General features: G+C 38.1%; 1 protein-coding gene across 2 annotated transcripts in view; it reads right to left on the bottom strand.

Annotated features, from left to right (window-relative positions):
* Positions 1-23568, bottom strand: part of CSMD1 (CUB and Sushi multiple domains 1) — a 1231469-nt gene that overhangs the window by 336701 nt on the left and 871200 nt on the right. For both annotated transcript variants that reach the window (XM_042480556.1, XM_042480547.1), the window contains exon 11: positions 9722-9825. In XM_042480556.1, the coding sequence (XP_042336490.1) occupies positions 9722-9825 (104 nt within the window). The remainder of the gene's footprint in view (positions 1-9721; positions 9826-23568) is intronic.

Consider the following 23568-nt stretch of genomic DNA (forward strand, 5'->3'; position numbering starts at 1 on the left):
TGATGTTTTGGGTGGTCCTCCTCAATCTGGGAATTGTAGATATTTGATGAAAGAAATTGACAGGCTTCCCAGGGAATTGGCTGTTTATCTGGCAGAAGAAAAACTAAGGGCCTTCCCCACAGTTTACATTTCTAGAGAGAGATACTATGGAACAGGTTTGTCACCTTTTTCTTAGTGAACTTCAGGACTGAAGGGATAGAAATACCTATTTCTGTTTATTAAAAAGGCTACACTAAGGGAGTTCTAGTACAGTGGTACCCCGGGTTACGAAATTAATTCGTTCCGCGGCGCCCTTCGTAACCCGAAATCTTTCGCAACCCGAAAAAGCCATAGGCGCTAGTGCTGGAAGCCGCGATTTCGTGCGAAAAAGCGCCGAAAAGCACCAAAAAATTTTTTCGTAAGCCGAAAAAAAAACCTAACCCGGAACAGGTTTTTCCTATGGAATTTTTTCGTATCCCGGAAATTTCGTAACGCGGTGCTTTCGTATCCCGGGGTACCACTGTAACTGGTTTGCTACACATTTCATGCATATAGTAGGACTAGGCTATGTCTTCTTGGATTAGCAGTGTAATGTGGGAGGATCTTTAGAATCACAGACTTGGAACACACCACAAGGCCCTCCAGTCCAACCCCCTGAGAGAGATGTACTGAGATCTTTGGGACAGCTGACCTGAAATTCTTGGAGTTCTGCGTAATCTTCAGGTGTATCTACACAATAGAAATAATGCAGTTCGACAACATTTTAACTGATAATGACTCCATCCTACAGAATCCTGGGATTTGTAGCTTTGTGAGACACAACACTCTTTGGCAGAAAAGGCTAAAAGCCCTGAAAAACTGCAAACCCTCAAGTTCCATAGGATGGAGCTACAGTACTTGAAGTAGTATCAGACTGCATTATTTCTACAGTGCAGATGCACCCAAAGTTACAGTTTAGTCACAAGCTGATTAATTTGCTCATTCATCAGCCTACCTTTGCTGTGATAACATGAAGAGTTGTGGCTATCCATACCAGATCATCTAAAACTGTGAGGGTTATGTGATTGTTAATTGCTTCCCCTTTTAGGTGACTTTAATGCAGTATTTTATTCACAGCAAGTGGGGGAGAACATCAGTATTGCCACCACACTGTCCCATAATCAGATGCTGTGGTTTCAAGGCAGTCTTAGAGTGGATGCCAGCAGGACTGTGAACAGTTGGGGCGGGGTGGGCTTTGAGGGCCTTTAGCATTAGCACCAAATACTCACAGAAGCTATATTAGGGCAGGGAAAGTTTTTTCCTAGTTTAGAAAAAAAAAAGGGTGCTTTACAAGACCACATTGGAGTGGAGTACTTGATGTTGTTCTACGGGGAACTGCAGAGAAAATAATCAAAGCCTAGATTAGAACAGGGGTGGCTGGCAGCACTAACACTTTTTGCAATATCTACCAATATCCACCAATAAATTCCACTTGGAAAAAATATTTAATGGGTAGACTAAAAAGTGGGTTGCATTAGAGGTGGCAGGTAAAATATATGCTAGATATGCAGCAGGGTTTTAAAGAATTATGGGGATCCCTTGGTCATTCTTCCATTGGTATTTTATTACTCCATGCAGGTTCTTTAACTGCATTCTTCCTAGGAGGCCCTGACAATGAGTGCATTGGTGTCAACATCAAAAAGTGACTGTTCAAGTAGGGCTTTGAGTATGGGAGATATGCATCTTGAGGGGAAGTGTATCTGTTCACCACAGATGGATCAGATGGGGAAAGGAACAGAGACCCATTCTGCCACATGCAAGGAAAAGGTATTATGCCCTGTAGAGATCTAAATAATTGCACATCAGTACAGGATAAGTGGGAAGTACTGTTATCTTATTGTGTTTATCAGAGTCTGTTGGCTAAATATCAGTTTCAAGCTGTGACTAACCAGGTATTATTATAAGTGCAACTTTCAGAGCACAGATCTAGGACTCTTTCTTTTCTAATTAGGATGCCATCACTCTGAAACAACAATGGATGTTAACTGTGGATAAGCAAATATTTTAGTAGATGGAAGTCATAAGGGCTTGAATTCTGTGTTTGATCACTTATGAAATGACTTCTATTTGTTGAAGTTCCTTGTGTTTTTATTACAGCTTTAAAAGGGGTACTGGAGAAAAGGTTGGCATTAGGGGAAATGCAGCACAGAATAAGCAAAGAAGTAGTATCTGGTTAATCTAAATGAATTTAAGTCTCCGGGACCAGATGAACTACATCCAAAGGGATTAAAAGAGCTGGCAAATGTAATCTCAGAGCCATTGACAATAATCTTTGAGAACTCCTGGAAGAGACAAATGTTGTTCCCATCTTTAAAAAAGTGGGGAAAAGGAGGATCCCAACAATTGCCGCCCAGTTAGTCTGACATCAATACTAGGAAAGATTTTAGAGCAGCTCATTAAACAGAGAGTCTGTGAATATTTAAAAGGGAATGCCATAATCACAAAAAGTCAACATGGGATAGATAGATAGATGATAGATAGACAGATAGATAGATAGATAGATAGATAGACAGATAGATAGATTTACCAACTTGGTAGATGAAAGGAATGCTGTAGACACAGCATATAATGATTTCAGTAAGCCTTTGACAAGGTCCCCCATGATGTTTTTGCAAACAAGCTAATGAAATGTGGGCTGAACAATGCAATTGTTAGGTGGATTAGTTAGTGACCAGTGAATATGATGGCTTGCACTTGAGGCTCTGTGTGTCAACCAAAGGGAGATGAGGAGGAAATCAGAATGACCTCCTTCCTCAGCTAGACCCCACTTTTCTCCTGCAGATCTCAAAATTTAAATCATATCTAGCTCTTGTTATTGCCATGTTTTTTCTGCTATCATTGTTTCTGATTTTTTAAAACAAGAATAAAACTTGTTTCAGAACACTACAAGATTTGTTAGAGCAACCCCCCCACCGAAATAGACTTATTTTCAAATAGTTCTGCAATAGTTTAGATCTAATGTTATTTCTATATACAAGAAATGAAATCTGAGTGTTAGAACAAAATACATAGCACCACAGCTATTCTTACTTTATTTTATTTTATCTTTTATTACCTTGCAGTCATATGTCAGGAGAAAGGCTTGGCATTTATTGTCAAGACAGAGTGCACTTTAAAATCTGAACAATCAACAAGAAATCACTCTGCCTTTTCAAAGAACTTTGAGTACTATTTATCTTATTGATTTATATACTTCCCTTTATCTTATGATAACCAAGGTGCTATCCAAAATGGAATTTAAAGTCCCAAAATGACATAGTTTTAAAAATAGCATCAACTACAGCAATAGAAGAAAGGAAATAAATAAAATACAAATTTCATATCAAACACCCTTTATCAATCAAATCAATAGGTTGTGACCTAACACCAAAAAGAATATAATCTTGATACCAGCCCACCTCCTTGGGTACTTTCACACTTCCACAATCAGGGTGCCACAACCAATCTCTCTTTTTCTTTCTCTGTATCTCTTGTTGTTATATAACGTATTAATGGTACTTGGAGAATTATGCTTAGCTGCCAGGAAAATCTGGCAAAAGTCAATGGCAAGAATGAAAGAGATGTTAAGTGGCTACACAGGGGTACACATGCATGCTGCTTCTGGAAAGCTGAACGCTAGGTCTTTTAACCTGCTTGCTGTTCACCTCTTTTAATTGCCTACTCTCACTTTATTCAATATAGGCTTTGGTGGTCACTTAAGATGTGTGAACAGGAATTTTGAGCTACCTTCATTGTCTGGTGAGGGTCCTTTCTTGACTTGTTGTTATTGGCCGTCAAATCAGCTCTGAATTATCATGACCTTATTAATGAGACAATCCCATGTGCACCGGTCAGGAATTGCTCTGCTTAAGTCTTGCATGACATCCTTCATTGAATCATCTGTAATGCAGCCTTCTTCTTTTCCTTCTGCCTTCCACTTTACTGAAAATTATTGCCTCTTCCAGTGAGTCATGTTGTTTCATGACATGTTCTTTTGAGAGTTCAGGCTGGATTTGTTTTATAATCCATTTATTTGTCTTTATGAAAGACCATGGCATCCATAGTACTCTCCTTCAGGACCACATTTCACATGAACTGTTTCTCTTCTTGTCACCTTTATCTTTTACAGCTATACATAGAAACTGGAAATACTAGGACATGGATGATTCTGGTATTCAATTATTACTTCCTTCATAGCTGTCCTTTCAAGTCCTAGTGTTGTTCTGATTTCTTAACTAGTTTCCATTTTAAATTATGACCGAGTTAAGGTAAAGAAAAGGAATGAAATTTGTTTTTTGTCTTCACAACCCATTTTAAAATTGGGTGGATCTTGTAAAATTTTGGTTATTATTTTTGCTTTCTTAATATTGAACAGTAACCTTTTTCTGTACTAAATGTAGAAGAAGGCAGTGATTTAATGGGTAAGGGCTGGCTCTTTATATGAGACCTATCTGGTCTAATCTGATTTGCTCTCCCATTAAATATTAACACTGGTTTGGTTAATCTGGTCATGTCACATGGACACTATGGTTAAAATTAGTACTACAGTGGGCCCTTGTTATCCACTGGGGTTTGGTTCCAGGACCCCCACCCCCACCCCCCGTGGATACCAAAATCTGTGGATGCTCAAATCCCATTAAACATAATGGTGTAGTAAAATGGTGTCCCTTATATAAAAGGGCAAAATCAAGGTTTGCCTATGGTAACTTGTATATTTTTAAAGTATTTTGAAGCCGTGGATGCTTGAATCTGTGGATAAAAAAATTCGTGGATAAGGAGGGCTTAATGTAGTTCACTTGATTTTATCATATTTGGCACATATTTGGGTTGTAAGTATGTCATGGGGGTTTAGGTTGCTGAGCACTTTTAAGCGATTTTAAGGTAATAGGTGGCTTCTCAGTCCCACAGCTTAGGGCTTTGAAACTGTGGTAGGATAGCAGATAATCTTTGGGCAAACTCACACATCTTGGGATGTGGAACAGGGAAGGTATGCCACCTTGTTCTTTGCATCAGGCAGCAAAATGGCTTTGCCTAGCCCTGGGTTGACTGCAGCCTTGACTGCACTGGCCAGGATACTCGGGGGCAGCCCAGGGCATCCTGGTACCACAGCTGTTTCAACCTGCCCCCTTCACTTGGCCTTCTGTTCTCATGCCATGGCTGCTGTCTGCATGGACATCCTGCTAGGCTATTTGGCACATCTTCTGTCACCACAGGTTGCCCATGTCTGAAGTCAGCAACAAGCACAAGGCTGGGCACCTTGTTCTGGCCTCAGAATGAGTGACCCACACTGGTAGTGGATGCACTAGGTGACCTAGTGGGACACCTGTGCAGACAGCCACTGAGGAGTGGGAATGGAGTGCTCTGGATCTTCACAAAAGTTTCAGAGCAACAGGTCCATGATTTTAAACCATTTTAAGACTGTAATTTCCTGGTTCTGTTGTAGAACATGCTGGATGTCATCTGGACTGCTCACACCAGAACCAGGATTTGGGATGTGCACCATCTAAATAGGACAATACCAGAATGTGGGGAGGGGAGGTTTTGGCCCATGCAGTCAAGGCCTGCGTGTTCATTTTTTTAGCCTTTTTTAAAAAAAAAAAAAATTATGTCTCTGACATGAAAATGTGTTCTTGTGTTATCTCTTAGCAACAGCACACCCAATCATATTCAGCGCTTGCTTGAGTCCCAAACAGGGAGTGGGTGAGGACACACATCTCCCAAGCTCTAAAGGAGACTGTTAGAGCTGCAAATGTTACTTTTTAAAGGAAAACTTTAATTTCCAAACTTTTTTTTAAAAAAAGGTCCAAACTGGAAAATAAATATTAGGTACCCAAATTTTGATCACACAACAGGTAACATTATTTTTTACAGTTACTAATTCAGAAAGTAACTCACTGGATTACTCATTACTAACAAGTTACTTTGTGCCATTGAAAAGTGTACACATAAACAATCTTTTCCCACATCTATCACTATCATTCTAAGTGGACTATCTTGATTAAACCAACACCACCACCCAAAGCAGAGCGGACTACACAGCTGCCACACACCCTGCCCACAGATACACTGAAGAAGCAGGATGAATCTCTCTCTGTTCCAACCAATTGCTTGAAATCTCATGCCTGGCTTGCCACCTTCCTCATCTCAGCTCTCATGTCAGCCTAGTCCAACCCAGCTAGTGCATCTGTGCACTGTGTCTGCACTGCATAAATAATCCAGGTTGACATCATTTTCACTGCCATGGCTCAATGGTATGGAATTCTGAGACCCGTAGTTTGCTGTGGCACCAGACCTCTCTGACAGAGAAAGCTAAATGTCTCACAAAGCTACAATTTCCAGTATTCCATAGCATTGAGCCACGGCAGTTAAAGTGATATCAACCTGGATTATTTTTGCAGTGTGGATGCAGAATGTGTGAGGTATGGCAAGTGTGCCAGTGTTTGAAAAGGCAGTCCAGCAAGGAAGGCCTCTCAAGCACTCATACTGAATGATTCATTCTCTTTCTGGTAGTTACAGCTGTCTCTTTCCATTTCCTTTCCCATCTCCTTCCCCAGAATGGAAGAGTTCAGAAAAGACTGACTATATTTAAAGTTGTTTTCTTAACAAATATAATAATAGTAAAAATCCAGTTAACCCGAATCTCTAGTATAAGCTCCTGTTTTCGCTGTTCTTCCTTCCTCACTCTTCCACTTCCTCTTTGCCACTGTCTGTCCATTTCTCTCTTTCTCATTCTTTCCATCACTCCCTCTTTGTTGCTACAACTGCTATTTTTCTTGCTTGTTGCTGCTCTTCTCCTGTGCAATAATCCAAAAAGGAAGGTCGTATGGGTAGCTATCGGGGATCCTCACACATAAGAGTGGGTAAAGGAAGTAATCAATGCCTCCCTACAACAAGGCAGAATTCCATCCTGCCTAAAGGAGGCTGTTGTGAGGCCTCTGTTAAAAAAGTCATCATTGGATCCCACAATAATGAATAACTATCGGCCAGTGTCTAACCTACCATTTCTGGGCAAGGGTCTGGAACAAGTGGTGGCTTCCCAACTCCAGGGGTTTCTGGATGGAACGGATTATCTAGATCCATTTCAATCTGGTTTCAGACCTGGTTATGGAACAGAGACAGCCTTGATCGCCTTGGTGGATGACCTACGCAGGGAACTGGACAGAGGGAGTGTGTCCCTGTTGGTTCTTCTGGACCTCACAGCAGCTTTTGATACCATCGATCATGGTATCCTTCTAGACCGCCTCTCTGGGATAGGGCTTGGAGGTACTGTTCTACAGTGGCTCTGTTCCTTCCTGGAGGGGCAAACTCAGAAGGTGGTACTGGGGGACTCCTGTTTGACCCCTTGGCCACTGACCTGTGGGGTCCCTCAAGGTTCTGTGTTGTCCCCTATGCTGTTTAACATATACATGAAACCGCTGGGAGAGGTTGTCCAGAATTTTGGGGTGCGATGTCATCAATATGCAGATGACACTCAACTCTACTACTCCTTCCCACCTCAATCCAAGGAGGCAGTCCTGGTTGTAAACCAGTGTCTGTCTTCAATAATGGACTGGATGAGAGTAAACAAGTTGAAACTTAATCCAGACAAGACAGAGGTGCTCCTGGTCAGTCAGAAGGCAGATCGGGGAATAGGGATCCAGCCTGTGTTAGATGGGGTCACACTCCCCCTGAAGACACAGGTTCGCAGTTTGGAGGTAATCTTGGACTCAGCTTTAAACTTGGAGGCCCAGGTCTCTGCTGTGACCAGGAGTGCTTTCACACATTTAAAACTTGTGCGCCAACTGCGCCCGTTCCTTGAGAAGCCAGATCTGGCCACGGTGGTACATGCCTTGGTTACATCCCGTTTGGACTACTGTAATGGGATCTACATAGGACTGCCTTTGAAAAGTGTTCGGAAAATTCAACTGGTTCAAAGAGCTGCTGCCAGGCTGTTAACAGGTGCCGATTACAGAGCCCATACAACTCCCCTGTTGAAACAGCTTCATTGGCTGCCAGTTCGTTCCCGGGCACAATTCAAGGTACTGGTTATATCCTACAAAGCCCTACATGGCTCAGGTCCACATTATTTGGCAGACCGTTTCTCCTGGTATGAAGCTGCCCGGACTCTGAGATCCTCTGGAGAAGCCCTTCTCTCCATCCCAACACCTTCACAAACACGTTTGGTGGGGACACGAGAGAGGGTCTTCTCAGTGGCTGCCCCTAGACTCTGGAACTCCCTGCCCAGGGAGATAAGAATGGCTCCCTCCTTGATGGCTTTCCGACGGCAGGTGAAGACCTACCTGTTCAAACAGGCATTTAAGGAATCACAATAAGAACAGGCAGGAATGTTGGACTAGTTTAATCATTCTGTTTAATGCATGTCATTTATCTATTTATTTTTAAAATGTTTTAATTATACTTTTTGTTTGTTTGGTTGGTTTTTAATTGCTGTGAAGCCACTCTGAGTCCCAGTCCTGGGAAAAGAGCGGGATATAAATAAAATAAATAAATAAATAAATAAGAACAAATATATGCCATGTACCATAACTCTCTGCTGCAGGACAAAATCGAGATTTCTTAGAAGTTTTTATCAAGAAGTCACACCTTATAAAATCTTTATGAGAATTATTCTGCACAGATATACATTTGTTTCTGTCCCCCCCCCCCCAAAAAAAATAACACACCCATACATGTTTTAACACAGGAAACTGTATTTCCTCTACAAAGTACACTGTCAAAAGCACAGCAAAACCAAAACAGAACTTTTTCTTTTTGAAATACTTAAGTTTTACCCAAAATAAAGTTTCTGAAAAGGCTGTCTAAAATGAAAAGAGTGAGCAACTGGTGGAAAAACTATTATGTTTCTGTGGGAAGTAATTAATTATTTCTCTTGCTGCTTCACTCAAAAAAGTAACTGTTACACATAAACCGGGGAGATCTGAAAGTTTTTATTTAAATTATCTTTTGTCAGATTGTAACTCACAAATAACTTGCAAAGTGGCACAATTTTGTGCATCTGCAATTAGTTCTGCAGTTAGCAGAACACATTATGCCCAAGTTACCTTAATCCTATCAACTTTACTTGTTCTTTATTCTTATTTTAATTCATTTTATTGTTGATTTAAATTGTTTTATCTTCCCAGTGGGCAGATTCATCCTCCTGCTATTTAAGAGCAAAGCACCCAGTTCTGTAACCAACCCTATGCATGATTTTACTGCATTGTTTTTAATGTAATTCTAATGTATCATCATTAATGCATTTTTAATCATTATTTTTTATTAGTTGTTGTTGTTTTGTATCTTTTATGCTGGTCTTTGACCGTAATAAAGTATAGTAGTAGTATAAACTGTTACACATAATTACTGCCAAGGTATAACTGGTTACCAAAGTAACATTATTTCCAAAAGTCTGAATACTGTAGATCAGAGCATTACACAACATAGCACACAATTAACACATTTCTACCACAGGCTTACCACCCAAATTCTGAACAACAGGAAATATTGTTTCAGATGAGAATCAATGTAAGATAATGGAATAGTCCACTTCTCAATTTTTTTTAATCTCTCTCTCTTGCTTTCTTGCTCTCACTCTCTCTGTGTCTGTGTGTGTGCGCTTTCAAGTTGCCCATCTACTTATGGAGACCTTAAGAATTCCGCAGATACTATTAAGAAAAACTTACATTTTGTACAGAATGAATATACCATGAATATACTACATAAATGAGTAATGTCATGTACTTACACATACAGCACTGTTCTGGTATCTCCCACTTTTCCAGCATCCCCTACAGTAAGGGTGTCATATCCTCTTTCTAGTTCAAATTCTTCAAAGGCAAGCTTTATGACCTGTTACAATGAGAAAGAAACACATTTTTCAATGGAGTGCATTTTTACTGTTGTTCTTGCAAACATGATTTGTAGGCTAGCTTATCTTTGTGTGAACTCAGTATAATGTCAGCATATTCATATCTTCTGAAAATTTTGATATTGAGTCTTCTGTATTCAAATATAGTTTGTATAAAAGTAAACACAGAGCAAGTATTTGTTTTTGATACCACATTGAAAAATAATGATCAAGAATAGCTAGAATGTGCATATATATAGAATTACAAGAAAGACCAGCACATTAATGGAATTCTAAAAGTGTTGCTGTATTATAATATGGGAGGGAGAAAAATAAAATTTCATATTTTATTCACAACATTTTCATTTTAAAATTGTATTACAATACACTGTTCTATTACAAAAGAAGGGAAGGGAAATGCAAAGTACTGGGGTGGGGGAGTTCCATGGAAATGTAAAGAAAGTTTGAATAGTTCCTTAAAATATTACAAACACAAATCCCACATTGTGTAAGTGCTGTGGTAAGATGTGTATTGGAATTATATTCCCCTACTCTCTTCCCCACAGTACCTGGCACAGTCCAAAGACTGACTTTGGATGGGTTCCCATACCCCCAGAGCAAGTTTTTGAGATGCACATGGGGGCAGACTGCATGGGGGAAAGATCATCACCCATTGGTCTGGCAGAAACAGTTTTATCAGTGGATGTCACCACACTGGTTGTTTAAAAAGAAACATACAGTATATACTTGACTATAAGTTGAAAAACTTATGCCCAAAAATTGACCCTAAAATCCTGGATCAATTTATATATGGGTCAGTGCAGTGATACTGCTTAGAATGGATAGTGCTTCTTTCAGGACCTTTCTAGTCAAGTATATACAGTATGTTTCTTTTTAAACATCCAGTGTGGTGACATTTGTCCTAAGCAAAAATAAAATAAATCAGTGGAACTAAGGTTCACTCTGAGACAGCAAAAGGCTAATGGCAGTGAATACATTCTGCATTTCAGTCTAAACTTTAGAGTTAAGATGCTGGTCCTATTTGGGATAGGGCTCCACACCTTGGATTGCTCTTCTGAAGTTTCAGCTATAATCAAAAGTGAATTCACTTCCCTACTGCAAAGGAGCCACTTTGAAGCAAGGCTATCGAGCAATTCAAGCACATCAAATGCTTCAGAACAATATAGAAACTACATAGATAACAATACTAAAATAAAGCCATAAGTTATAAGAGGTCAACTGGCTAATTTTCTTATTTATATCATCATTTTATTATTCTTAAAGTAAAAAAATGTAAGAATATGGCAGACACTGCAAAGGAGAAGGGTATAATAAATGCAAAACAACATTTTGAAATGATAGAGTATGATACATCTGATTTCAATGGTTGATACAGTTGTTTCAGTCCAAAGGAATTTTTATTCAGGTGTAAATTTGGATAACTTTTTGCAATATGTTACTATATTTTAAATAATTATTTGGCAATGGATATGCTAAAATAAAATAAAATGTGAAGTATATTTATTAAAAGATGAGAACTGCTACAAAGCAGAAAATACTAAAAGTAAATCCTGTGATACTTTCGCTGTTTTGCACAGAACGCTGCCATTTCTCTGAATGCAGCTTTTTGACCTTTGGCTTCTGCATACTATAGAAAAGAGGCTGAGGGATCAAGATTTTGAGCAATGTCATTCTTGATGGCTGAGACAGCAAGTGATGTGAGCCTTTCACATGCCATGAAAGATCACAAGTACACTTTGATGATTTCCAGTTCTGAGAAACTACTCTTGACATTGGCAACTGTACCTGGAAGTGTCAGGAGAATTTGTAGTAATGCTCAGATGTTTGAGAGAATATCATTTAATTTGGTAGAATGGATACACTGCAGGGCACCTCATGGTGAGCCTTTCCAAGGTAGAACATGATGGAGAGGACCAACTCAGGTCAAAGATCTGTACCATTAATGTCGCTGTGGTTGCCTTCACTAAGGACTCTCTGTAGATCCTTACAGGGTATGTAAGCTTCTTTTCTGGTACTTTTTCAAAGCACTACACTTTTTCCTATGAAACTGAACTCCTCAAATTGTTCCTAAATTGTAATACAAATAAAAGCAACAAGAGTGCAGAATAAATTCCCATCTGCAAACAAAAGGATCTTGTAGCATCTTTGAGACTAACTGAAAGAAATAAGATGGTAGCATGAGCTTTCAGAGACTTGAGTCTACTTCCTCAGATACATGAGATGGAATGGAAAGTCCACAGTGACATTAATGGTACAAATCTTTGACCTGAGTTGGTTATCTCCATCATGTTCTATATAAGCCCTTATCCCTTTGCCTAATGATCTTCCAGACTAATATAGCCACGTCTTTGAATTCTTCCATCTGCAAATTTCTTTTGGACTCTTGAATTGCTCATAATGAGTCTGACCCTCCTATTCAAAGTATTATTATTGTTGTTATTATATTTATTTGTATCCCACTCTTTTCGCAGGACTGGGACTCATTTTTTGCCTTTTCTTGTGGTGTTTATGTGAGGCTTCCTGAAGTGGAATCAACATTAAGGACTTCTGCAAATTCTTTGACTGTATACCACTTTCTCTGTATGATGTAATGAACTTCTTCATGAGAGCTTTTACCAGTTATGATGTTAATCTTAAGTCTGTTTTATTTGCAATATTCATGTGAAAGATGGTTCATGTGAAATATGGTTCACACCAAACAGTAATTGATAAGAAGAACTGATAAGGTACTGTGCTTGGTTGTGAAAACCTGCCATCTACTTGAGATAACTCTTCCACTTCCTTCAGAGCACTACCAGATCTTTTAGCTTGTTGTAGGTTTCAAGCTGTCAGTGGGTTTCCCCCCAGTGAATCTCACTTAGTAGCTTCATGGTGAGCATAGATACATTATGTTTCAGTTCTTGCTGCTATTTGACAGGGGTAGTGAATAGCACAAAGATATGCTGTAGGTACCAAAAAGTGTAATAGATTCCTTTGATGATGAGATTGCATCTGAAACTACCAGATCAACAGAATGATAATCACAAGGTGGAAATGAAGCTCAGTTTTCAATGTAAACAGCCTTGCCTGGACAGCTTTCTTTTGTTCTTTAATTTTGTCTCCATTACCATAATGACCACATCAGTCCTTCATGATGGTGTTACATACCCTCAGTATCTTCAGCAACAGTTCTATCAACTTTTCCCATTAATTCATGAAGTGCGCTGAATCCCATGAAGTATTCCTTTTTATGAATCTATGAAATCTTCTCAGAATGACTTACACCAGGTGTGCAATATCACATAAAAGAGTAATACTTAGCTTTGTTCAACATGCTCTGTAGGTTCCCCAAGGACAAGAACTTTCTGTTAATTCTGATCTTCCTGAAGTATACTTCTTTGAAGACACACACCACACATGTGTTCCCATTACTTTGTTATCCTTGGCAAACAGCTATATTAACCCCAGAAAAATTTCATTGTTGTTTCTGAACAACTTGCCTGAAGATCCCTGGAATGCCAGATTGTGCATTACTAGGAACAAGCTAATGCCCACTAGATGTTTTAGCATGCAGTTATAATGCTGCAGTTCCTGGTTTATAATCTACTAATTTTCCACATCAATACAATTTATTCATTCTATATCTGGACTCTGGGTAACATTTCATATTGTTTCAGAATATTTCCAGATGTTGTTCAAAAACTCCAAAGTGAAAAAGAAAAATTGGCAATGGCAGAGGTACATCCTGGAACTGATTTGCAACAAAAATCAAAATGTTTGTTGGCACTCTTAGAACAGATAAACAAGTGCCTTTTTAGCTTCTAACCATTTTCTCAAATCCTTTTGGCAAATGTTTTCAAGACACTACTTTTATTCTCATCTATGTATCTCTGTCTTGGTCCACTGCAAACCACTGTATCAACAAAGCACAAGCTAAATTACTTTAGATTTCTAGGCCAAGTGCCGCTGGGGAATAATTTTCTGTGGCAGTTACCACAGGGAAATTTAAACAAGTGATGAAAGTCCAGGCCCTCAGGAAGGAATCTTTTCTAGCTGAGTACTGGAGAAGTCCAGCAGAAGGTCACAAAGAGAAAACCTGTGAGAGTAAGTTCCAGAAAGACACTTTGCCTTTGTAAAAGTCCTTAGTAACAGTAGCCCGCTTCTTGTTCTTGTTCCTGTATTTTCAGTATTTTAATTTTCATATTAATGTAATTAAAAGTGGCAGTTTAAATTCATTTTCTGTACGTTTAACAGAAAGAGATTTGTACTTAACTGTACTAAAATAATTACCAATTCAAGCTTCATATTTACAATAATTTCTAGCAAAGAAGTATAATCATTTCCATAAAAGACAAAGCAATCAGCTAAACTGGATATGGTTTGCTTATCATCATTCTCTCTCAGCTCTACCTGATTTGAGCTTTGGGAAAAATAGAAGAGTTAATAAATTTAATGAAGAGTCTAATCTTTTCAGTTATAAAATACTCTTTCTAAATCACCTCTAGTTAAGGTAGTCACTATTCTCCAATAAAATGCTTCAGATCTGTGGGGAAGGCATTCTTCATTCATCTTCTGTAAAATGGATTACCAAATTTGCTTCCTATAGGCTACTGTAGGAATTACTTGCAAGTCATGACACATGCTATAATTTTTATTATTTATTTCAGTACTTATACCCTGCCCCTTCAGTCCTAAAGGCTATCAGAGTGGCTTACAATTATTATTTTTAATTAGATGGTAATAATAAACACAACCCCAGCAGATCAAACAATCTACACTAAGAGGAAACCATGTTATGGTTCCTTCTACATCATAGGGATAGAAAAATATTTTTAAAGTCTTCAGAAAATGGTTGAAAAACATGTTTTTTGAGTGTTGAGAAACACTGACCAGAAAAATCCTGGACTTATGAAGATTTTTCTAGTTCAGGACTTATTCTGAGCAAAATTCACAGGTGGCTGAGACTTTCTTATAATGAGAAGAAAACTGCTGAAATTACCCATCAATAGCTTTGAGAAGAAGCATAGGACTGAAGCAGATGGGCAGAAAAAAGCTGCTCGATTATGTTTTCTGAAAGTGGGTTGAAGCCCTGCTGTCCACATGTCCCGGGCTGTCCACACCAAGCAGTGTGAAGCTGTGCTGCATGTTCATTTTTGTTGTTGTTGCCTGCCCACCATCACACTAACACACCAGCTGTGAACTCAAATTACCTCCCTCTTCCTGCCCAGATGTCATTCCATTTGACACCCACCGCTATGATCAGCCACACAGTCACACGTGCAATGCACCACCTGTATACTGCATTGGTGTACCCAGTAATACTTTGGTAAAGCACAATCATGGAGGCCCTCTGTACATGTCCCCCCACACATCCCGTTCACCCCATGTTGGACTGTCTAGTTTGTGTATGTTGCAATTAAATCCGTTTTATTATTGGCAATCATGTTTTTGCTTTGCCACAGTCCCATGTTGGTGCTGTAAATTTTCTGCCTTGAGTCAGAGTATACCAGCTTCTTTTTGCTCTGATTTTTAGTTCTGGAGTGCAACTTTCACTTTCCACCTAGTTTAGCCTCAAACATCTAAACAGCCATGCTTCAAAGTGGTTAGAAGTTGCATTATTTGGCCAGTGTGGATAACTGCATAGTGAAGAATTATGTCCCTACTACACCAGGATCCCCGTGCCAGAAAACCAGAGCAAAGCTTGTTATAGGAAGGAGCCTCAAGTCTGCTATGTAGCCCAGGTCTCCTTCTTCTTCATCATCATCATTTTTACTATGGTGGCATGGGAGGAACACAATATTCCTTTCTATACCCCAACTGCAACATTAAACATTACCATAAAGTTCACCTAAATCGAGACAGGAAACGTAACAAGAATTCATTATTAATGATGTACAACTCTACACCTCACTTTCTGTCCCTGTTTCTGCATTACTTAAGTCTACTAACATAAGGAGAACTTCTACTGACCTTCAGGGAGTCATATGAATTCCAAAAGAAAATGCATATTCCAGTTTATTGTTTTATAAAACTGTATAGTATATTACTTAAAATTACAAAGCATCCCATTGTGTTACAGTATACTGGGATGTTCCATGGGTCAATATTGGAGACTAATTCAAACTCCAGTCAGTCTGCACTAGTAAACAAAAGAGTTCCTGTCAGCTCACTTAGAATCATCTGCAATGAATATGCAATGAAGATGTTCTGCAAAAAAAAACTCCATTAAAATGTAAAGAGAATCACAGAAGAGAGTTGCTGCAGTTTCCCACCCTGCAGTATTATGTGACTTACTTTTAAATCAGACTTTGTGATTATAATTATTGAATTTTGTGCAATTATATATATGTATGTATGTGTATGTGTGTATGTGTATAGTAATTTACCAATTAATTTAGAGAACTAGTTTAGTATATGTTAATAAAAACTTTAAAAAAACAACCCCAAGAGCTATTATCCTACGGACAGATACTCTAAAATAATTATATTAACACCCATATACATTTCATTTGCTAGAGATATAAAGTCTACATTAGTGGGAGAGGAGGCATGAAAGACAGTACTGAAATGCTGTAAACATGTTTCTGTTAAGTATAAAAAGTTTAACAGAATAGCACATAGTATTAACAGGTGTATATACAGCCAAGGTAGTCCCAGGTTTTTATGAAAATATGAAAATATTATGCAAATGTATATGTGTTTAAAAAAAACAACAGCCCAACAACTTGATGGTTAAAAAGGGGGGAACTACTGTGTGCTGGAAAGAGGTTGTCAGAAGACAATTTTGGTTATATTTTCATATTTTATTCTCTCAAACCCAGAGTATACGCATTTGCATTAAAATACTGTGTGATGTTCTGCAATGATAAAAGTGCACAGATAAAACTAGAGGTGGTAAAAAAGAGAAACAATGAGTTCAGTACAAAGAATATTTGTTGTATTAGCTTGTTTGAACATTTAAAAAGGACTTCAAAACCCTTCAAAACTTTGTAGCATGATGTACTTCTTAGTCTGAAACAGTGCTAGTTACAAAGGGGAAGCATTCTTTGAAATTTTGAGAGGAATTAATTGTTCCAAGTAGCATGTATGAAACTGCAGCAGCAGCAACAACAAAAAAGATTTAACAAGATTTACTTTTTTTCAATTAATCATTTTGAATAAATGTGTGTTGGGGGGAGGATATATTGCTCCAAGCAATAAAGATATCTCTAACTCTTTAGAAATAAGAGGAGGACAATGAAAACTGGGTGGCATTATTTGGAGTTGTATCGTTATTGGAAGCAAAGCAAATGGAAGGAGAAATTTGACTGAAAATCCCAAAGAACTTTTTTTGCTTTCTAATGTAAAATTCAATTGCACTCAGGCTACTCAATGTGTTCCTCATTGCAATATGAAAGAGTGTGTATACAAATTCTAAAGCCACAATATAGCCACAGTGATTTTTATGATTTTTGTTTTTTAAAAATGTGGGTTGTAGAGTACTAATTTACACTCCTTTATGTAGGATATGTATGAGGTGTGGTCTACTCTGGTGACATCTATGATCATGCATTTTTTTTCCTGCCATTTTAATGTTGCAAATCTAGTTTAGCATTGCAAGACATAGAACATGGCCAAAGAACTTAATAGCTTAGGTTTACAAGACTCTCCCACCCTACATTTTATCCTCACAACAACCGATGAAGCTGGATTGGTTGCGCTTACCAAGTGAGTTTCATGGCTGCATGAGGTTGCATTTTATTTCTTGTATGTTTCCTGTAAATCAGAGCTTGGAACAATTACTACTCATGCTGGGTAGTAACTGCTATAAATGGGTGGCACTACCAATGTATAAATCATTTTAATTTATATCCCCTAGCTTAGATTTACTAGAGGACATTGATTAATATCAAGGAGGCAAACACTTTAGAAAAGTGAAGAGGAAAGGAATACTTCCTTTAAACAGGCCACCATAAGATGCCAACAACCTTTGAACAAGCTGCTATACATCAACTGGTACCTTGTTCCCCCAAGTTTTTTTAAACTGAATCCAGATTTAATCACTTGTTATTGTGTGCCTTCAAGTAATTTCTGATTTATAGCAATTCGAAGGCAAAACCATCTAGGGGGTTTCTTGGCAAGATTTGCTTAGACGGGGTATGCCTTCAACTTCCTTTGGGGCTGAGAGAATGTGGGTTCCTGATGTCACTCAGTGGGTTTCTATGGCTGAGTGGAGATTCAAATCCTGGTCTCCAGAGTTGTTCTCTGATGTTCAAGCCTCTGCTCCATGTTGGCTCTCATTTAAGCACTAGAGCCACTAAAATAACCAGGATTTTATCATTACTAACTTGTACTACAGATCTACACCGTTGTTGTGTGCCTTCAAGTCATTTCTGACTTATGGCAACCCTAAGACAGACTAACTTATCATAGGGTTTTCTTAGAATGTTTGTTTTCAGAGGAGATTTGCCATTGCCTTCCTCTGTGGCTGGAAGAGTGTGACTTGCTTTAATATTGCTATGTTTGGTTCCAACTCTTTCTCTCTATAGCATTTGCCAATGTAGATGCAAAGGACAATCTAGAAATTATAGCAGGAGAAGGGAATGAGAATCACTTTGCAATCATTTTTTCAGGGGTAGTATACCGATTCCCATAAAATTATCTGAAAAAAGTTTATTCCATGTCAAAAGTGGTTTTTTTTTATGCAGAAGGAATCACTGCACTAATGCCAGGAGTAAACAGATTATATGTAACTAGATATTCTGTGATGTATTGCAACCTGAGTTTGATTTGTCCTTAAAAGCTGCATGCGAAAGCATCTTTTCAGATGAATTTGGCAGTATTTCCAGGGACATTGAAGATTCATCTATTTTTTTATACCATTTTTACATTTTCTGGTAGTGTTTTCCTCCGGCCCTATTGTGGGCTGAGCCTGCATTGACCATAGTGGCCGTTTTCCTGGCAGTGTACAAGTAGTATAGATCCTTAATGGCAACAGCAATAGTAGCTTGATTCATATACCGCTTCATACCGCACTAAGCAGTCTCTAAGCAGTTTACAACTGCTTATTGCTCCCATAAAGCTGGGTACTCATTTTAGCAACCTCAGAAGGATACTAGACTGAGTTGACCCTGTGCCCCTGGCTGGTATTGAACTCATAACCTTGTGGTTTGTGAGTAAGTGGCAGCAATGAGTAAGTGGCTGCAGTACAGGCATTTAATGTCTGTGCCAACAGGCTCTTAACATTCAACAGATTATATTTATCTGAAATATGAACCACCCTGGATCCTTCTTAAAGTGTTCAAAAACTTTTAAGCAAGGGGAGACAAGTGGAAACACATCCTCCAGGCCCCCAATTCCATGAATGACCTCCCACTATTGATAGCAAAATGCAGTGGAAATGTGGCTGTGTTTGTGTAAAACCATTGCTTCCACAGATGAGAGTATTTTTACATTTCTGTCAGTTTTACACATTACACTTTTTCATATTTTATCTTCTTGATCTGACTTCAAGTCCTGTATTAGATATTAATTGGGTACTGAAAGGATGATACAGTTTCACAGGAAACTGAAATATGGATAGGTCCCAAAGTTCCACTGAATTACACACCAAGTCTTGTACAATGAATATGACCTTAGAATGATGACATAGTTCTAATTCTCTCAGGCTGATCTAGGAACATTGCAAATCACAATTAATTGTTGCCATACAACAAAGAAAAGGTAGCTGTGTATTAATCCCTAAGTATTCTGTTGCTATTTATTGTGTATGTATCGACTTCCTAACTATATAAATTTCTTTTTCTATTAAGGAAACATTTTGCTTGCACCAAATAAAAGCAAAATAAATAAAGATATATTTTGGTGCTCATGAGCTTTCAATAATTTATTTTGTTGTTTCAATTTTATATTCCTTTGTAGGTGAATGTGAAAATACAGCTTTTTGATTCTTGAATTCCTGGTTCAGAGACTGCATGTTCCCAAAATATATCACAGATCTAAATGGCTGGGGACAATGTGTTACACTGTACAGCATACCTTTTGTTATTGGGCTTGTCCTGGAAATACTACTATGAATCTGGCTGCAACTTGATCAAAAGTGTTAAACTCAGAAGCATATCTCATTTAACTCCACCTTTTCTTCATATAAGCTTTTGATATTCTAGGAAAATGTTTCTTCAGACAGAACCATACCTGTAACCAGATATATATATCACCCAGCAGTAAATCTCCAACAATTTCCAGCATGGACATCAGCGCTGTGCTTACATGATATTCAACTATCTACTTTCTATTTCCATAAATACCCCGAGAATCCAGCTAGTAAAGGACATTTTGTTTTGTACTACTCAACAGTGGCTGAAGGCATCTGTGGTTGACTGTAGAGTTTAGGGAGGCTGTATGTTTTGGAGGGCCACCTCTGCCATGACCCCCATGGCTATTTTTTTAATTACCTGTGTGGATCACATTTTAAACCTGGGGTTACCTGAGCCATTGTTCAGTTTTTAGTACAGGAGTTGGTATTAGGGACATGTTGCATATTTTAGGTAGAAGATCAGCACTTCTGAGATTTCACCTTTGAGATTTTTAGTTAACTCTTGAGAGGATCACACTTGTGGATCCTATGAATGTATTTTATCAATGAGTTCTAAAAACTGCCTCATTTGTTATGAGTGTTTAACTCAACTTATCACGCTTCGTTTCTGAAAACAGCACTGAAAGTAGATGAAAATAATTCATCCAGCTTGTCTGCAATCTCTTTACCCTTCTTATACTTATCCTTTAAACAGAGGCCATCTGATGGGAGTGCTCTGACTGTGTCTTCTTGCATGACAGAGGGTTGGACTGGATGGCCCTTCTGGTCTTTTCCAACACTTATGACTTTCTTTCAAACTTACTTTAATTTCATTTTTACCCAGTGGTCCAACTTCTTCCCTGTCAGGCTTCCTACTACTGATGCAATATAGCCCTCACTACCTTTTTTAATATGTTCTTTTACATCTTCTTTGTGCAAGCGCATATAGATAAGACTCCCTGTTTCTTTTTTAATAGCTTCCTTCATGCTGTTCATTTTCTGATATTTGCACTGGACAACCACAACTTCTAGTGTTTGAGTTCTTTTGACACAAACACTTCCAAAGGTATGAGACACTATTCTTCCACCACTGGAAATAATTAAGTTAATGTATCTTAGCACTGTACTGTATTTGTATCTTTTTGAGACATATTGGATTATGCTTTTTCCTCCTCACCTCTTCTCTTTGGAGTTTATTAGACAAGGGAAATTGGAAGTATAATCCAATGGCAATCCAAACGTGATCATGGGATTTAACATTATTGCGTGATAGACTATCACACGCAATTTTGGGCAATGGGAAGTCAGTCTGAACTCAATCATGGGGTTTCACGTTATTGTGTGAGAGGTGATCACATGCAATTTCAGGCTATGGCAAGCTATTTTCGGGCAATGGGAAGTAAGTTCGAATGCAATTCAAATTCACGTAAATTCGCTGAACTAGCGAATTCACATGAATGTGTTCTGGCCCCACTTTCTTTTCATTCGAAATTAAAAGAAATTCCTCACGTGTGATAAACTCCCTAGTCTTTCTTTCCTCTCTCTCTCTCTATCACTGAATTTGTGTTTCTTCAAATGCACATGCCTGCTTGATAGCTAAAATATTGCTAGAAGTTACATTATGGTAGCTAAAAAATAACATAACTTAAGATTGGTATAAATAACTAAGTAAACAATGTATTACTACTGCAGTTATAGAAATTAAGGAATAGCTCTTTAAGGCTGCAACCCTATACCCACTTAACAAGGAAAAATCCTTACTGGAAAAAAGAGACTTGCCTTTGGATATGAAGAGGACTGTTTCATTATTATTACTTTTTAAAAAGTTAGTATATCTCTGTATCTTAATTACAGGCTCTGTTCATATGAAACAGTTGAGATCTTTCTACATGAAATCAGCATTGTGATAGCTCTCCATGTCCTATAAAGGCACAAGTTATTTCCAAACATCTGCCAGCTCAGCTCTTGTGATATTGCTTCATTTATCTTAAAAATTATGTTTTTACCATATAACATCCTGACCAAATTCTTCAGTAAAGATGCTTCCACATGCACCTTTTCAAAACAAATCAAACAAACTCAAGCTGCAATACATCACAGGATATTTGGTTACACATAATCTGTTTACTCTTGGCATTAGTGCAGTGATTCCTGCTGATGCATCAGACTTTTTAAAAAACACTCTCAACATGGAATAAACTTTGTTCAGATGATTTTATGGGAATTGCTGTACAGAGCCAGAAAATGGCTGTTTCTATAGTCATTATCATTTCCTTTTCCTCCTATAATTTCTGGATTATCCTTCACATCTACATTGGCAAATGCTACAGTGAGAAAGAGTTGGAAGCAAACTTAGCTATATTTAGAATTATCTGCTAAAATCCGTGGGACAAGTTAGAAATTATAGTCCTGGTTATTATAGTAATTAAATGACAGCAAGAACGGTGTAGTGCTAAGCGCTGACATATAACTCTGGAGACCAGAATTCAAATCTCCTCTCAGCCATGGAAGCCCACTGGGTAATTTGGGCAAATCACATTTTTTTTCAGCATCAGAGGGAGGCAAAGGTCCTAATATATTTCCTGGTTTTGGATTGCAGAATTTTACTTATGGACAAACTTAAGATTGTTTTTAAAAAAACAGGGAATATGGTCAGCCAATGAGATATTACTAAAAACTACATCAAAAACTGTGTTTTGCCACATTTATATTTTTGTGCATTTAAATGCTTTGTCTGTGTGTAACTGCACCTATTTTAAATTAATTATTCTAAACTGAGGTCACTGAGCACACCAAGTAATCTTTTCATAATGTACAACTAAGAAGGGAAGGAAACAACCTGGATGGACCAAATTTCTTACACATGCTTAGATGCATCTAGAGATTATGAAATCTTAGGTAGTGTGTTCCCATAACTTGTGTAAAATCAGGCTAGATCTACTGGAGATATATATATATAATTTCTGAGTTTGTTCTAGGTTATTTATTTCTTCCAAAAATCAATTAAATCAAAATAAAAAATCGATATACACATAGCTAATACATGCCAATAAATATGGAGAAAATGTTAGCTAACCCACAAAATCCCAATCCACAAAAAAACGAGACAAAAAAGACTGCAGCAACTATAGGACCACAGTATTAATTTTGCACACACACAAAATTATGCTCAGACGTCTGCAGCATAGGCTCCAATCATACATGAAGAGAGAAATTCCAAAGGTGCAAGAGCAGTCAGGAAAGCAAGAGGCACTGGGAGCAAATACACAATGGCTAATGTTACTTCGAAAAGAAAATCAGTATGCACTTTATAGACTAGCAAAGTCTTTGACTGCATAGATCCATGAAAAGCTATGGAATCCCCTCAAAGATATGGGAGTGCCAACACATTTCATAGTCCTGATGAGAAATCTGTACTTAGGATAAGAGGCCACTGTTAGAATAGAATTTGGAGGAACAGTCCCCAGTTGTCAAAGGGGTCAGCTAAGGCTGCATTCTGTTACCCTATCTGTTCTACCTCTATGCAGAAAATATAGTAAGAAATGAAGTTTTAGACTCAGGAGGAGTGAAGATAGGAACACCAACAATTTTAAATATGTGGACAACACCATAATACTACATCACAGACTTGGAACAATTACTAAGGATAGTCAAAGAAGGATGTGCAAAAGCACACTTAGTGCTGAATATA

Source organism: Sceloporus undulatus, chromosome 1 (genome assembly GCF_019175285.1).
Source record: "Sceloporus undulatus isolate JIND9_A2432 ecotype Alabama chromosome 1, SceUnd_v1.1, whole genome shotgun sequence".
Taxonomy (NCBI): domain Eukaryota; kingdom Metazoa; phylum Chordata; class Lepidosauria; order Squamata; family Phrynosomatidae; genus Sceloporus; species Sceloporus undulatus.